This window comes from Erythrolamprus reginae, chromosome 8 (assembly GCF_031021105.1).
Source record: "Erythrolamprus reginae isolate rEryReg1 chromosome 8, rEryReg1.hap1, whole genome shotgun sequence".
Taxonomy (NCBI): Eukaryota; Metazoa; Chordata; class Lepidosauria; order Squamata; family Dipsadidae; genus Erythrolamprus; species Erythrolamprus reginae.
The window spans coordinates 12,966,036-12,982,879 of NC_091957.1; the positions used below are offsets into that span (position 1 = coordinate 12,966,036).

Genomic DNA, 16,844 nt, shown 5'->3' on the forward strand with positions numbered 1-16,844 from the left:
AAAAGAAACACACCACATTGGTAAGAACCTGGTTAAGGACAGACGTTGCAACAATTCCAAGAAGGTTGTGTTTGTTGTTATTCTAGGACAGGGGTCCCCCAAACTTGGCAACTTTAAAGACTTGTGGACTTCAACTCCCAGCATAAGCTGTCTGGAGAATTCTGGGAGTTGAAGTCCACAAATCTATAAAGTTGGCAATTATGAAGGCTTCTGTTGTAAGATGTAAGAGGCTCCTGAAAGTCTGTCCAAGTTTCTCTTGGTCCCTTTACACAGTAGGAGGATCAGACTCTCGAGTTTCTTTCTTGTACTTTCTTCTCTCTGTCCACGTTCCACCTCCGTCCGTCCCCCCCCTCGACGTCTCTCTCCCTTTCTCCAAGCCAGACCTGCATTCCTTCCCAACGGCTACCCAAACAACTCAGGAGGATGACTGAGGCCAATTGTTCCCAGTTACAGCCAAGAAACAACTCGACGGGTCTAAAAAAGCCATCAGGAATCTCACTCGACTGAAGTAGACGTAGTCCTTGAATTACAACAGTTTAGTGATTGTTCAAAGTTACACCACTGAAAAAACGTGAGACGTAGTGCCATTGTTTCACACTTATGACCCAGAGTCAAGTGATCGAAATTCAGATGTTTGGCAACAGGGTTCATATTTATGACGGTCGCAATGTCCTGCGGTCACGTGATTTGCTTTTGTGACCTTCGGATGACCAAAGTCAGTGGGGGTGGGGGACTGTGTTTTCACTTAATTTCCTTAACGACTCAGCTTCTGTGCATGCTCAGGAGAAAAAATAAATTTAAAAAATCTCCCCCCACCCCAAAATCTTTTTTTTTTGTAAAAAAAAGATGGCGGTGCCCACTGATCAGGATCGACTGCACCAGGTCGGTGACATCATCGTGACATCACCAGCGGGTCGATACCAGTCCGAACCTGGAGGAACCCACCCTTGCCTGGTGAAATGGGCAGAAGTTTTATTGGCTGCGATTCCGTTCTATCTGGCACCCTCCTTATCCAGCTGGGATTGCAAATGCCACCAATTGCACCAAGTCCATCTGGCACGGAACTGAGATGTCAGGCTGGAAGCAGGCAAACCTGGGTTCAAGACCACCCACAACCACAGAAGCCCACCTAGTGACTTAAACCATTTGCTGTCTCTTTCTCTCTCTCTGGCCTACCTTGCAAGCTTAGTTTTGGGTGGAGCACTATATCTTGAATCCGGGAGGAGAAGTGATTAAAAACCAACCACACCACAACCCAAATCTTCTCCTCTTGGTCTGCCAGGGGCTAAATCGCGCTTCTTTCTTTCTGTGCATCGAAAGCTCGCGGCGACACGTGGCTCCACTCGTCCTCTTCGGTGTAAAGGCTGCCCCTCCGCGCATTATTACTCACGGTACGAGTTTGAAGTGGCACAGCGCGTACCAAAAGTAATAATGAGCCGTGGTCAGCCTGGGCTGGTAGTCTCCTCTTCCTGCTTGGCGTGCGATGTAGAGAAGGCAGGCAGGACGCCCTGGAGAATAACCTTGCGGTGCTTCAGGAAGGTGTGTGCAGAATTAAAAGTGATGTTTTGGAGCTCCAGGGCAGTCATGTTGGGTCAGGATTAGTGATGAACAAACCCAATGGTGTTCGGGTTTGGCAAGTTCGGCCGAATTTTACGCAAAATTCGGCCGAATCCAAACCGAACCCGAACTCAAACTCAAACCCGAACGGGGAATCCCTCCCATGAAGAGATTCCGGGGGCGGAGCTTTGACGTCACCAGCAGGTTGCTAAGGATGCCAAGGTGATCTCTTCCTGGATTCCATGGAAACATTGTTATTTTTACGAAAAAGGACACCACAGCGCCGCTGCAAGCAAAGGGCGGTCCTTTCACGTAAAAATAAACATGTTTATTTTTACGTGAAATGACCGCCCTTTGCTTGCAGCGCCGCTGTGGCGTCCTTTCACGTAAAAATAACAATATTTATTTTTACGTGAAGACCTCCCTTTGAAGAGGGAGAATCCCTCCCATGAAGAGATTCTGGGGGTGGAGCTTTGATGTCACCGGCAGGTTGCTAAGGACGCCAAGGTGATCACTTCCTGGATTCCATGGAATCCAGGAAGTGATCACCTTGGCGTCCTTAGCAACCTGCCGGTGACGTCAAAGCTCCAAACGCCGAACACGACCCCGAACTTTGTCCGAAGTTTGGAAAAATTTCGGGTTCGTGTTCGACACACCGAACACCGCAAAATTCAGTACGGACCCGAATTGTGTGGGTTCAGTTTGCCAATCACTAGTCAGGATTAGGGGCCAGGTAATCTTGGGTGCACTGGACACATTAATGTACCCGTAGTCTAACTGTGAAAGTCTGAGTTCTCCCACAAGTCAGCACGTAGCATCTGAGAACATGTTGGGAGAAACGAGACACCCTGCATTGTTTGGAACCGACAAGAAGCAGAGCAGCCTCTTTGAAGACCAGGTGAGTCCACACAACACAGAGGGGGTTGAAGCATCTAGAGCAGTGATGGCGAACCTATGGCATAGGTGACACAGGTGGCACATGGAGCCATATCTGCTGGTATGCGAGCTGTTGCCCTAGCTCAGCTCCAACGCGCATGTTTGTGCCGGCCAGCTTATTTTTGGCTCGTACCTGGAAATAGAGGAATTTTATGACATTGAGAATATAATGCATTTTTGGCATAATGCATATCTTTATTTTATTTTTCTTTAATAAATACATAGTGAACATATGACCCAACTAAGAATTTACCTTAGTTCACTTGTGCATTTAAGTATTAAGTTGTGGTAGCTTCAGACCTGAAAGCTTTCAAGAAGAGACTGGACTGCCATTTGTCGGAAATGGTGTAGGGTCTCCTACTTGAGCAGGGGGTTGGACTAGATGACCTACAAGGTCCCTTCCAACTCTGTTAATCTGTAACTGTATCTGTACCTCTAGCTTTGCTTAGCCAAAAGAAGCCAGCCAAGTCACCAGATACGAAGGTGGCCAGCAGGAGAACCCAGGAGAGAAGGAGAAATTCCATGCAATACTTCAAAATCAACGGTTGGCCTCTGCATTTCCTCATGAGCAAATTGAATAGATTAGGGAAGATTATCACACTGAGTTCGATAGTGGAAGATATATGGAATTAGGGAAAATATATAGATTAGGGAAATATATAGATTAGGGAAGATTATTGCACTGCATTTAGCAGTGAAAATAATTAGAATAGGGAAGACTATTGCACTGATATGACAGTGACATATAGATTAGGGAAGATAATTACACTGGGATTGGCAGTGGAATTTATAGATAAGGGAAGACTATCACACTAAGAAAGGCAGTGGAAAATATCTAGATTAGGGAAGAATATTAATACACTGGTTTTTTCTAATGGAAGATACTTTTCGCAAAAAATAATGGAACAATATGATTTATATTGATTTTGATTTGTTAAAGCAGAAATGATATACTGATATAATGAAAGAAATGAAAGAAATGAATTGAGTAGGAAATGCATTTTAAAATTTCTAACAACCCTTCCTCCTATGTATATTGACATTGTTATAATTAGATTAAGATACAATATGAATAGTGTTTCTTTTTTTCTTTTTTCTTTTCTTTCCTTCCTGGGTTTTAAAGAGAAGTAAATTTGGATATTTCTTTTCTTAAGGGCAGCTATGATAAAATGAGGGTTTTAAAATAAAAGCAGGAATGAGTTTAGTAAGACAAGGAAGCTCTGATCTCTGATCTCACCTGGGGTGGGAGGCACTTTCAGAGCCCGGCAAGTTTGCCCATCTGTCTGGAGCTCGTACCCTGGATGGCAAGCGCAGCGGTAACTTCCGGCCGTGTTGACGCAAAGCTGGCTACAGCCATGGTTCCCGGTGGTACACTCATCCACATCTGAAGGCAGAGGAGGAAGCTGTGAGCCAAGGAGACCCCTTCCTGGCAGAAGCAACCTCTTCCCCAGGCCTGGTTAAACAGTTTCTTGTTGCGCCCATTTACAACAATACATTTTAATAATAATTGTGCATCAACGATGGAGAAGAGAAGGGGGAGGAATAACAGACATGTGATCTGACTAAGCAAGATACAGAATATTATTTATTTATTCGATTTTTATGCCGCCCTTCTCCTTAGACTCAGGGCGGCTTACAACATGTTAGCCATAGCACTTTTTAACAGAGCCAGCCTATTGCCCTCACAATCCGGGTCCTCATTTGACCCACCTCGGAAGGATGGAAGGCTGAGTCCACCTTGAGATGGTGATGAGATTTGAACCGCTGACCTACAGAACTAGAGTCAGCTTTCAGTGATTTGCAAAAAAAATTGCCAAAATCTCATGCAGCTGCGTGGCAGTTTTGATATGTTTCAAGGTATATGTATTGATGTATATATGGCAACTGTGGAGAAAAAATTAAAAAAAAACCTTTTCCATTCCATTCCCTTCCATTCTATATTCTATTCTACATTCTATTCTATATCCTATCCTATCCTATCCTTTCTGATTCGATTCCATTCAAAAATTTTATTCTATATTCTATAGAATGTTTTTAATATTAGATTTGTTACACTGTCTACGGAGAGGGGCGGCATACAAATCTAATATATTATTATTATTATTATTATTATTATTATTATTATTATTATTATTACTATTACTATTATTATTATATTCTATATTCTATATTCTATATTCTATATTCTATATTCTATATATTGTATATTCTATCCTATCCTTTCCTATTTGATTCAATTCAATTCGATTCGATTCCATTCCATATCCTATTCTATCCTATCCTATCCCATTCCATTCTATTTATTCTGTTCTGTTCTGTTCCACTCTACTCTACTCTTTATTCTTTATTCTACTCTACTCTACTCTATTTTATATTCATAAACATAGAAGACTGATAGCAGAAAAAGACCTCATGGTCCATCTAGTCTGCCCTTATACTATTTCCTGTATTTTTATCTTAGGATGGATATATGTTTATCCCAGGCATATTTAAATTCAGTGACTGTGGATTTACCAACCACGTCTGCTGGAAGTTTGTTCCAAGGAACAAACTTCCTTATTCAACTCCTATTCCTATTATTCCTCCTCCTACTCTATTCTAAATAGATTTGACCATTGCACAGCAGAGACAAAAGAAGAGGTGGACCACTCAAGTCAGTTGAGAAGGGGGGCATAGAAGTCAAACCAACAAACCAACAAACAAGTGGGAAAATTTATATATCAAGTAAAATAGTGTTTGAGCAAACAAAATGGCCCTTGTTCAAGTTCTTTGCTTCCCAATAAACAAACTAACAAACATTGGTTTCTCGTGATGTGCGCCAGTCTTGCTGGTTCCAGCCACAGGCCAGTTTACCTGACAACCGAGACCCAAGTGGGTGCAGAAACTGGCGCCTCGCTCACTTCCTTCCTGTTAGAAGTCCATTTGCATTTAATCTGAGGTTTCGGAGCACGGCCCCTTCCCAAATGCTAACGGTCAGGCTGTGCTGCAGTTTCTCCTGAAGAGGAAACACCTGGTGCCCCCCAAAGACTTTTACCTGTCTGGCAGCACCTCCCGGTCCATCCAAGGCAGGCACAGTCATTTCGGAGGGAACATTTCCGGCTGGGCTGGCACGGTGGGCGGCAAATAGCAGCTGCGGTGAGACCAAACATACCAGTTACGTTCGCATCCTCTCTTTCCTGCAGACTGGTTGCTCGTAAACTAGACAATGTGTGGGCTGGTTTCATACAAGTCCAGATGGAAACTCAGGGACCAGAAGCCAAAAAACGAAGAGAAGGCGGGCGGAACCCCACTCCCATCCAGACAGGTGGAAGTAGGAAGATCCAAACCCAGGCGCGATCTGTAACCAGAACAGAGTTGCTGGGCAGGACCAATCCAGGGTGAATGAATGAATGAATGAATGAATGAATGAATTCATTCATTCATTCATTCATTCATTCATTCATTCGACTTCTATGCCACCCAATCCCAAAGGACTCAGGGCGGTTTACAACATACAGTGGTACCTCGAGATACGAGTTTAATTCGTTCCGGACCTGGGCTCTTAAGTCGAGCAGCTCTTATCTCAAACGACTTTTCCCCATAGGAATTAATGTAAATAATTTTAATTGGTTCCAGCCCTCAAAAAACTCACAAAGTTAGTCTAAATTATGCAGAAAGACATGTTTTTAATGAAGAAATGTACATGTACATATAAATGAATAATGAAGTTTCTTTCACTTAACTTGTAAACTTTCTTAAACTTTTAAATTTACATATGTTCAACTTCTCTGCCACCCAATCCTGTAGGACAGAGGTCCCCAACCCTTTTTGCACCAGGGACCGGCTTTAAGCGATCAAGAGAGGAATGGGTGAATGAATGGACGGAGGGTGGGAAGGAAGGAAGGAAAGAGGGAAGGGACAGGAACAGAGGAAGGAAGCAAGGAAACTTATGAAAGGGGAGAGTAAGAGAGGAATGAGTGAAGGGAGGGAGGGAGGGAAGAAGGTGGGAAGGAGAAAGAAAAGAAGAAATAGAGGAAGGGAAGGTAAAAGAGAGAAAGAAAAAGAGCAAGAAAGAAAGCTGCAAGCACCCCCCCGAGCCCCCCAGGCCGGCTGCAACCTTTTAAAACACGCGCGCCGCTTCGCAGCTGTCTCCTGAAGCCGAACGCGGAAGTTAGCGTTTGGCTTCAGGAGACAGCTCCTTGGCGCTTGTATCTCGAATTTGGGCTTGTAAGTAGAACAAAAATATCTCTCCCCTCCCAGCTCTTATCTCGAGTTGCTCTTAAGTAGAGCAGCTCTTATGTCGGGGTTCCACTGTAATAACAATACAAAAAGATACAGCAATAAAAAAGAAGTCGGATATAAGCTCTAAAAACCTAACCCCGATAAAACCCATTTATATAAAAACCAATCAAATCTTATGCATGCACACCATTCATAAAATAAAATTTGGCCATGAAAGATGGACAATTCACAGCCCCCAGGCCTGCTTACAAAGCCAGGTCTTCGTGGCCTTGCGGAAGGCCAGCAGGGTGGGAGCAGTACGGACATCGGGGGGTAGTTGGTTCCATAGAGCCGGGGCAGCCACAGAGAAGGTCCTGCCCTGCGGTCCCACCAACCTACATTGTTTAGTCGACGGGACTTGTAGGAGGCCAACTTAACAGTTAACAGTTAAGGAGGCCAACTTAACAGTTTATGAAGTTAACATGGTTGAAAAGTTCTCCCAAAGGTGCTTTTTTCAGGAGGCAATGGGATTTTCTTGGGTTTTTTTTTATTTTGAAGACGTTTCACTTCTCATTCAAGAAGCTTCTTCAACTCTGACAGGATAGTGGGGATTTTCAGAAGAAAATTGCATCCTACAGGAACCAGAAGCACCACTGAGGTGACCCTGGGGACACAAGGACACAGAATCCCTAGGGCCATGAGAGCAAACCTATGTCACGAGGGCCACAGGTGGCATTGGCCTTCCCGTCGACTAAACAATGTCATCTGGTGGGACCCAGGGGAAGAGCCTTCTCTGTGGTGGCCCCGGCCCACTGGAATCAACTCCCTCCGCAGATTCGAACTGCCCCCATCCTCTTCGCCTTCCGCAAGACTCTGAAGACCTATCTATGTCGCCAGGCATGGGGAAATTGATGTATCCCCTTTTTGGCTAGTAAGATTTATGTGTGGTTATGAGAGGGTAGTATTGACTGTTTTTAAATGATAGTGAGTTTTTAGCTATAGTTTTTAATTATTGGATTTGTACTGCAATGTTTATTGTTGTTATAAGCCACTTTGACTCTTCGGAGAGGGGCGGCATACAAATCTAATAAATTATTATTATTATTATTATTATTATTATTATTATTATTATTATTATTAAAATTGTTATTTTAAACTTTAATATTAGATTTGTTACTGTATATTGTTTTTATCATTGCTGTGAGCTGCCCCGAGTCTGCGTAGAGGGGCGGCATACAAATCTAATAAATAATAATAATAATAATAATAATAATAATAATAATTATTATTATTATTATTATTGCCACTTAAGGGCTGGGGGAAAAAAAGCTTCAAAAAAGCTATATTTGGAGTATAAGACACACCCAAATTTTCAGCCTCTTTTACGGCAGGAAAGGTGCATCTTATACTCTGAAAATTATGGTATATAAAACCCTCACCAATTAAACCACCGCCAAGAGCCCAAAGGGATTTTTGCTTAAAGCTTCAACATAAAGAAATGGTACCAGTGGATATCTAGAATACGAAGTAATCCAAAAGCTGTCTGAGTTCAAATCTACTGATATACCCATACAATCATTGGGAAAAACGAACTCTATCTTAACTTTAATTCTCACAGACTTTACTCTTCTCATTTCCTATTTTCACCGCTCAATAAGAATGTCAAGTCATTAAATTCAATGTTTGCTGTTGAAGCAGACAATCCTTTTCCTACCTCACCTCCTCCTTAGATTTGTTAAGTTATATATAGTAAAGATAATAAATATGGTCACTGGAATGTAAACTAAGAATGAAACATGAATAGAATTATTGTAATAATATTATTTAATACATAATAACGATATATATATATTAAGGAATATAATGGACCTCTGTAACTCTCTGCAAATTTTACCTTTAAACTCATTATACTTGTACTCTCCTTTCCTCTCCCCCCTTTTGATTTTGTACTCCCTTCTCCCCCTTCCCTTTTTATAAAACTAATAAATTATATTTTAAAAAAAGAAAAGAAAAGAAAAGGTACCTGTGGAACATCCGAGCTGAGAGAAACCCTTTCCCCTTCTGCAAACATATTCCGGCTGGGAAATCTTCCGATAAATCTGGTGATGACCGACTTTATAGGTAGTTCTGCAAAACCACAGAACCCAAAATGTGAACTCGCTGGATTATTTTGAGAAGAAAAACAGATTGGGAAAGGCTGGCTCCCCCAGCCCCAAAATACTTAACTACATTGTATTACAGACTGCCTGACTCCTAACATCTTTTGAAGGTTTGCAATTAAGAATAATATTAGAATTAGAATAGAGCTGGAAGGGACCTTGGAGGTCTTCTAGTCCAGCCCCCTATTCAAGCAGGAGAACCTGCAGTATTTCAAATAAGTCACTGTCCGGTCTCTTCTTTAAAACCTCCAGTGATTGACCACCCACAACGTCGGGTGGCAAGCTGTTCCACTGGTTAATTGTCCCCACTGTTAGGAAGTTTGCCTTCAGTTGTGAATGCACCAACATTGGAGGCTTTTAAGAAGATGTTGGATAACCACTTGTCTGAAGTAGTGTAGGGCCTCCAAGGTTCCTTCCAACTCTGTTATATTTATTATTTGTTAGGTTTCTCCTAGGTTGCTTCTCTCCTTGATTAGTTTCCATCCATTGTTTCTTGTCCTCTGGCGCTTTGGAGAATAATTTGACCCCCTTCTTCTTTGGGGTAGCCCCTCAAATACTACAAATACTACAAATACTGCTCTCTAGTCACCCCAAATTCTCCTTTTCTTTAGACCAGCCAAACCCAAATCCTGCAGCTGTTCTTCAATATGGTTTTTTAGTCTCCAGGCCTCTGATCCTCTTAGTTGCTCTTCAAAGCAACATGCAAAGAAGGAATCGTTAACAACTCCAAAAACTACATACAAGGAAAAAAAGTTCTCCTTTCACAGGGTTATTCTTGTCGGGGAAAATAAGAAGGTATCCATGTTTCCCTCAGCTGTCTGTCATCTGCACCTCTATAACTGTCTGGTTTGGTGCTGCAACCCAACAGGACCGACACAGACTTCAGAGGAGAATCAGAACTGCAGAAAAAACAATTGCTGCCAACCTGCCTTCCATTGAGGACCTGTATACTGCACGAGTCAAAAAGAGGGTGGGGAAAATATTTATGGACCCGTCGCATCCTGGACACAAACTGTTTCAACTCCTACCCTCAAAACATCACTACAGAGGACTGCACACCAAGACAACTAGACACAAGAAGAGTTTTTTCCCGAACGCCATCACTCTACTAAACAAATAATTCCCTCAACACTGTCAGTCTTTTTACTAAATCTGCATTTCTATTCTACTAGTTTTTCTCATCATTCCTATCATCCTTTTCCTCCCACTTAAGACTGTATGACTGCAACTTGTTGCTCGTATCCTAAGATTTTTATTAATATTGATTGTTTCTTCATTGCTTATTTGACCCCTATGACAATCATTAAGTGTTGTACCACATGATTCTTGACAGAAAGCTTAGAACTATGACGCCTAAAACACGATTTAAGTATTGCCCACAAGATCAAATGCTGCAACGTCCTACCTGTCAATGACTACTTCAGCTTCAACCGCAACAACACAAGAGCACGCAACAGATTCAAACTTAATATTAACCGCTCCAAACTTGACTGTAAAAAATATGACTTTAACAACCGAGTTGTCGAAGCGTGGAACTCATTACCGGACTCAATAGTGTCAACCCTTAACCCCCAACATTTCTCCCTTAGACTATCCACGATTGACCTCTCCAGGTTCCTAAGAGGTCAGTAAGGGGCGCACATAAGCGCACTAGTGTGCCTTTCGGCCGCTGTCCAATTGTCTTTCCTTTTTCTCATATATCATACATATTTTCTTCCTTTCATATTTCTTCTCTATTTTTATATATTTTCTTTATATTTATATTACTACATGTCTATTCTCTTCTATATATATATTGTGTATTGGACAAAATAAATAAATAAATAAAAATAAATAAATAAATAAAATAAAATGTATCTTTTTCTTTTTTTGTACACGGAGAGCATCTGCACCAAGACAAATTCCTTGTGTGTCCAATCACACTTGGCCAATAAAATTCTATTCTATTCTATTCTATTCTATTCTATTCTTATGACTGCTATTGAGCAGAAACTTTCCATTGCAAAGCTAGACAGTTGCTAAGCGAATTTTGCTCCACGGCTACTACATTAGTAACATGGTTGTTACCGGGGCGGATTGCCAGTACTGCCGCTATTGGCGCACTATGCGCGCAGCTTCAGTTCTCTCTCTACCGGTGCACCGTCCTCTACCACAGTGTTTCCCAACCTTGGCAACTTGAAGCTATCTGGACTTCAACTCCCAGAATTCCCCAGCCAGCATTTGCTGGCTGGGGAATTCTGGGAGTTGAAGTCCAAATATCTTCAAGTTGCCAAGGTTGGGAAACACTGCTCTACCTACCGGTAGCAACCCACTACTGGTTGTTACTAGTTGGGAATTGAAATCCACCCGTCTTAAAGCTGACAATGTGGAGAAACCCTGAACTCTGGGGGAGGGGGAGGAGGGGGGAGATGACTGCAGAGAAAGACACCAGCAACTGTGGGTGCCCCGTCCTCTGCCCCACGGCCTTTTGATCAGCACCCAGTAGGGAATAAATCCAGGTGAAAAGGAGAATGCAAAATGAATGTCCCTTTCCACCTTGAGCCTCCCACACCCTGTAGCAGGGAGTTCCGGGGGTTCATTGCATGCCACTGAAGACACAACTCCCACTTCTAAACAACCTGCCGTGGATTGTAGATAGAACTTCGCCGAGGCCTTCACTGGCATGCAACAAACCTCTGGAACTCCCTGCCACAAGGTGTGGGAAGGTCAAGATAGAAGCCAGAAGATCCCCCCCAGTTACTCTCCTCTCTCTTGCCTGTATGTACTGCAGAGCCTGTTTCCCAGGCACAGGGTGAGGTAGGGCTGGTGGACTGGCTGGACACGGGAAGCGAGGTAAGACACGGTGTGGCTTCTCACCTCCACGGAGCATCCGCCACACCTGCGAGTGGGAAGCACAAAGAGGACAATGCAAGGTCAGCCCCATTGTTTAAAAGAAAAGTTGCCATTATTTTTCTATTGTTTACATTTGTCTAGTGCTTAATAAACATTGTCTGGGTTATTGGCTGTACTCGCACTTAACAACGAACTAAAGGTCGCCATCAGTGAACTGTTGGACAATATTACTCGGTTTGTCATGTAGATAGTTGAGTGGGGAATTTGTAGTGGGTGGGACATTTATTCTATTTTTTATTCTATTTTTAAATTTACCCATTCTGATTTTATGTATGGTGGGACTGGTCTCTGGGTGTCACACGACTTTCGTTGCCAATGACAATTCGTTGTTTTTGACAATGACAATAAATTATTATTATTATTATTATTATTATTATTATTATTATTATTATTATTATTATCATCTGCATCTGCTCATCTGGACAGATTACATTCTTATTCTTCATCCCTTTTCCCCCCAACCATTGGTAGAATAAGGTCCATGTTTGATCATATTCTATGCCTTGTTTCTGTTTAATCTTCAACGTGAGTCTGTCCGTTGCTGCACAAATACAGCATCTTCCTAATTATCTCGTGGTAAGGCAAGCAGATTGCAGGTTCCAGGATTGCAACCACATGATTAGAGGACACTGCAACATAGATAGAGGATCGGCAGTGGGTTGCTCCTGGTTTGGCCCAATTCTGCAAACCGGTAGCAATGAAGGCGCTGGATGGATGGATGGGTAGATGGACGGACGGATGGGTGGATGGACGGACGGACGGGTGGGTGGGTGGATGGATGGACGGACGGACACATGGACGGATGGAAGGGTGGGTGGATAATAGGTACATAGATGGATGATAGGTACTTAGACAGACAGATAGATAGATGGATGACGGATGGACATACGGACAGACAGACAGACAGATGGACGGAGGGACGGATGGATGGATGATAGGTACATAGATAGATGATATAGATAGATAGGTAGATAGATAGATAATGATGGATGATAGACAGACAGACAGGCAGATAGATAGCAAGCAATAGCACTTAGACTTATATACAAGTCTAATAAATAATAATAATAATAATAGTAATAATAATAGTAGTAGTAGTAGTAATAATAATAATAATAATAATAATAATAATAATACCGCTTCACAGTGCTTTACAGCCCTCTCTAAGCGGTTTATAGAATTAGCTCCTTGCCCCCAACAATCTGGGTCTCAATTTTACCCACCTCGGAAGGAGGGAAGATTGAATCAACCTTCAGCCTGCTGAGAATCGAACTGTCCAATTACAGGCAGCAGAAGCAGCCAGCAAAAGCAGCCTGCAGTACTGCATTCTAAGCGCTGCGCCACCATGGCTCCAGCAGCAGAAGAGGTGCCCATCTCCTGGGGTGGGTAGGTGCCCCCTTTGGACCGCCCATGCTTGCCTCCCCTGTTAGTTTTGCAAAAAGAAACCCCCGAAAGTGCTTGCTGCAATTTAACCAGCAGAGTCTCTTCACTAAGAGGGCAAGGACTCACCTGGCGCTTGAGAAATTCTCAACGCTGGTTGCTGCCAGGACCATGGCAAGTCCCATGGTCCACAGCCGGACCCCCCTTTGCATCCTTTCTCCTTTGCTGGGCCTTTTCGCTACTGCAACATCATCGCCTGAAGGACGGAGGGAGAATTCCCACGGGCGTCAGAGGCCGGTTCAGCAAGCTCGACTAAAAGCAGAATGAACAAAACAAATTGAATGGGGGAAAATAGGGGTTTTAGCTTTAATTTCATCAAATTATTATCAAAAAGTGGTTTTAAAAAAAAAAAAACCAAGCAATTAATCGTGTTTTTTTTTTGGAAACTTATCGGTCCATTTTCTCTTAATGTTTAACTTCAAGCGAACTGCACTTTGCAAATATTTACAATTTGGAGGGAATGTGAAGGGGTTGTGTAATTCCCAGGCATTTACGTGGGAATAATCTTGCCAAAAGGCAAGTTTTAATTTTGCACAATGATTCCCCCCCCCCCTCCTCGCCTGGCTTGAAATCCTTGAGTGCAAAAGGAGCCAAAAAAAACCAGGGGGGGGGGGGAAAAATCGGTAACCCAGAATGTTGTATTAGCAACAACGTTCATTGCGGATACAAATAGTGTCTCCATGTGAATCCTAAGATTTGGCTCATGACTGCACGTATAGGATCTCGGTGCCATCACAGGAAACCATGCATTAAAAGGATTTAAGCAAAAATGAGCAAAGACAGGCGTCGTTTTGCAGAAATCCAGACATTTCGCCCCCTCCGGCAAACGACTCCTGTTTTCACGGCAATTCTCACAACCCCCCTTTCCCCCTTCCCTGCTGAAAACTGAAGTCAAGAATGGAAGCGGGTTTTTGAACTGCCAGGATCGAACCCCAACTATTTGCAAACCCATTCTCAAGTAACAGCCACATACTTAAGCAATGAATCAATATATTCTAACAGGGGGCTTATTACACGCACCACACACACAAAAAGCACCAGTTTTTCTTAAATGAAACAATGCCATTCCAAACATCTGCAAGCTATTAGGAGCTGTAGCTAACAATAGCAAAGCGAAAGATAAGCAAGCCTTCGAATCTTTTCTGTTTGGTTTTGCTTGGAATCCTCAGCAATAATTCAACTCACCACGCATTTTATTTAAAATTAGACAAAATGCAGGCCCCAGAGAGAGAGGGGGGGGGGGGAAACAAGCTTTTTAAGAATGAGATCCCACGCAACTAGCCACTGCTGACCAATGAGCCAGAAAGAAAAGGGATTTTTTTGCAGCCAGAAATGTCTCATCAGGATCACGAGTCCACCCAGATCAATGAGCTGGCTTTTAACAGATGAACACAGTTGGAAGGGGCCTTGTAGGTCACCTAGTCTGACCCCCCACCCACCCACCCAAGCAGGAGACCCTACTACATCGTTTCTGGCTTCTACTGCTGTCCCAGAACGCAATTCAAGAAGGAATCCTGCGAATCCAGGCTTGGCAAAATTGTATCCTTTACCAGGAGAGGGAAGAATATTTTGTCAGGCAAGGTTGAAATGAGGGGTCCTTGGCATTTTCATCATTCATTTATTTATTTTATCAATAGCACTTACGCAGCCCTCTTAAAGCTGTTTTCAGAGTCAGCCTATTGCCCCCAATAATCTGGGTCTTCATTTATTTTAGAGAATTTATACAACCACCTACTCGCTCAAAGCGATTTGAGGCAGCTTACATACAAGGTGCGTTCCAAAAGTAATGTAATTTTTAAAAAAAAGTAATTTATTGAACAGATTTGCACAAACAGTTAAAATTCTTCAAAGTACTCACTTAACAACCAGGTTACTAACTTAATTCCTGCAGTGATTCACTTAACAACCACATTACTAACTTAATCCCTGCAGTGATTCACTTAACAACCACGTTACCAAACTTAAACCCTGCAGTGATTCACTTAACAACCACGTTACTAACTTAATCCCTGCAGTGATTCACCTAACAACCACGTTACTAACTTAATCCCTGCAGTGATTCACCTAACAAACACGTTACTAACTTAATTTCTGCAGTGATTCACTTAACAACCACATTACTAACTTAATCCCTGCAGTGATTCATCTAACAACCACATTACTAACTTAATCCCTGCAGTGATTCACTTAACAACCAGGTTACTAACTTAATCCCTGCAGTGATTCACTTAACAACCACATTACTAATTTAATCCCTGCAGTGATTCACTTAACAACCACACTACTAACTTAATCCCTGCAGTGATTCACTTAACAACCACATTACTAACTTAATCCCTGCAGTGATTCATTTAACTATGACAAGAAAAGCCGCAAAATGGGGTGAACAGCAGAAATATTGGGCTCAATTGTGGCTGTAAACTGGGGAATGCCTATACAGTTCACTTAATGACCGTTCAAAGTTACAATGGTACTGGGGGGGGGGAAGTAACGTGTGACCATTTTTCAAACTTTTGACTGTTGCAGTATCTCTAGGATCGTGCGATTTACATTCAGATGCTTAATGACGGATTCACATTTATGACAGTTTGACGGGTCCCAGGGTCACGTGATTTCCCCTTTTGTGACCTTCGGACACTTAACAAATGGGACACGAAAAGTCGTAAAACAGGGCAAGCCTCGCAACAGCAGAAATTTGGGGGCTCCATCAGGGCCGTAAGTCAGGGAAGACCCATAGTAAGAAAAATGCATCTCTGACTTTTTTCCTCACTTATTATAAATGTCCCTAAATGATCGACAGCCCAGTTCAGATCCATCTATCTATTCTGTCTGTCCGTCCGTCCGTCCGTCCATCCATCCATCCATCCATCCATCCATCCATCCATCCATCCATCCATCTATCTATGTACCACCGTCTGTCTGTCCATTCATCCATCCATGCATCCATCCATCCATCTATCTATGTATCTATAATCCATCCCTCCGTCCGTCCATGCATCCATCTATTTTTTAAAATTTGTTTATTTGTTTATTTATTTGTCAAACATGTATACGATAGTAGTATGTTGTATAAATATAATATAAGTAAAAGGTAAGGATAAAAGAGGACAAGAGGACAGTAGGACAGGGACGGTAGGCACGCTGGTGCGCTTATGCACGGTCCCTTACTTACAGACCTCTGAGAAACGGGGAAAAAATAGAAATTGCGCGGCTTTTGCGCATTTCCCGCCCTTCGGCAAATCGGGAGCCCCGGAGGCGCGGAATCGCCCAGCTCCAAAACCGGCCTCGGTTCGGGTAGCTCTTGAAGCGGACTTTCGGCCCAAAGAAATCCAAACTTTTTCCTCTCCCACGCTCGGCTCGCCTGCGCTTCTCCATCACCGTCACGAGACGGCGCCCCTCCTCGAGACCGCTTTTTAAATACATATATCGACTTTGCGAAACTCGGGTCCGGCGGGGACCCCCGTCCCTTTGAATGGGGGTGGTGGGCTTTCTCCTCCACCCCACTTCACAAGAAACCCCGACGCCCCCTCCCCTCCTGAAGGAATCTCCGGAGACGTCCCGCTCTTCCCGACTGCCCCCTCCCCACGGGCGTCCCATTGTCTCAGCATCCTCCTTCCCACCCTCGCCCCCTCCCTAAATTCACAGCCAGAGTTCCTGGCC

General features: G+C 43.0%; 1 protein-coding gene across 4 annotated transcripts in view; it reads right to left on the reverse strand.

The window, feature by feature from the left end:
- The window catches only part of EGFL7 (EGF like domain multiple 7), a 33,334-nt gene that overhangs the window by 9,141 nt on the left and 7,349 nt on the right, over window positions 1-16,844 (reverse strand). For all 4 annotated transcript variants that reach the window (XM_070758908.1, XM_070758906.1, XM_070758907.1 and 1 more), the window contains 5 exons: window positions 13,254-13,436; window positions 11,608-11,730; window positions 8,717-8,820; window positions 5,528-5,623; window positions 3,731-3,877 (listed from right to left, as the gene is read on the reverse strand). In XM_070758908.1, coding sequence (XP_070615009.1) covers window positions 3,731-3,877; window positions 5,528-5,623; window positions 8,717-8,820; window positions 11,608-11,730; window positions 13,254-13,336 — 553 coding nt within the window. In that variant the 5' untranslated portion in view covers window positions 13,337-13,436. The remainder of the gene's footprint in view (window positions 1-3,730; window positions 3,878-5,527; window positions 5,624-8,716; window positions 8,821-11,607; window positions 11,731-13,253; window positions 13,437-16,844) is intronic.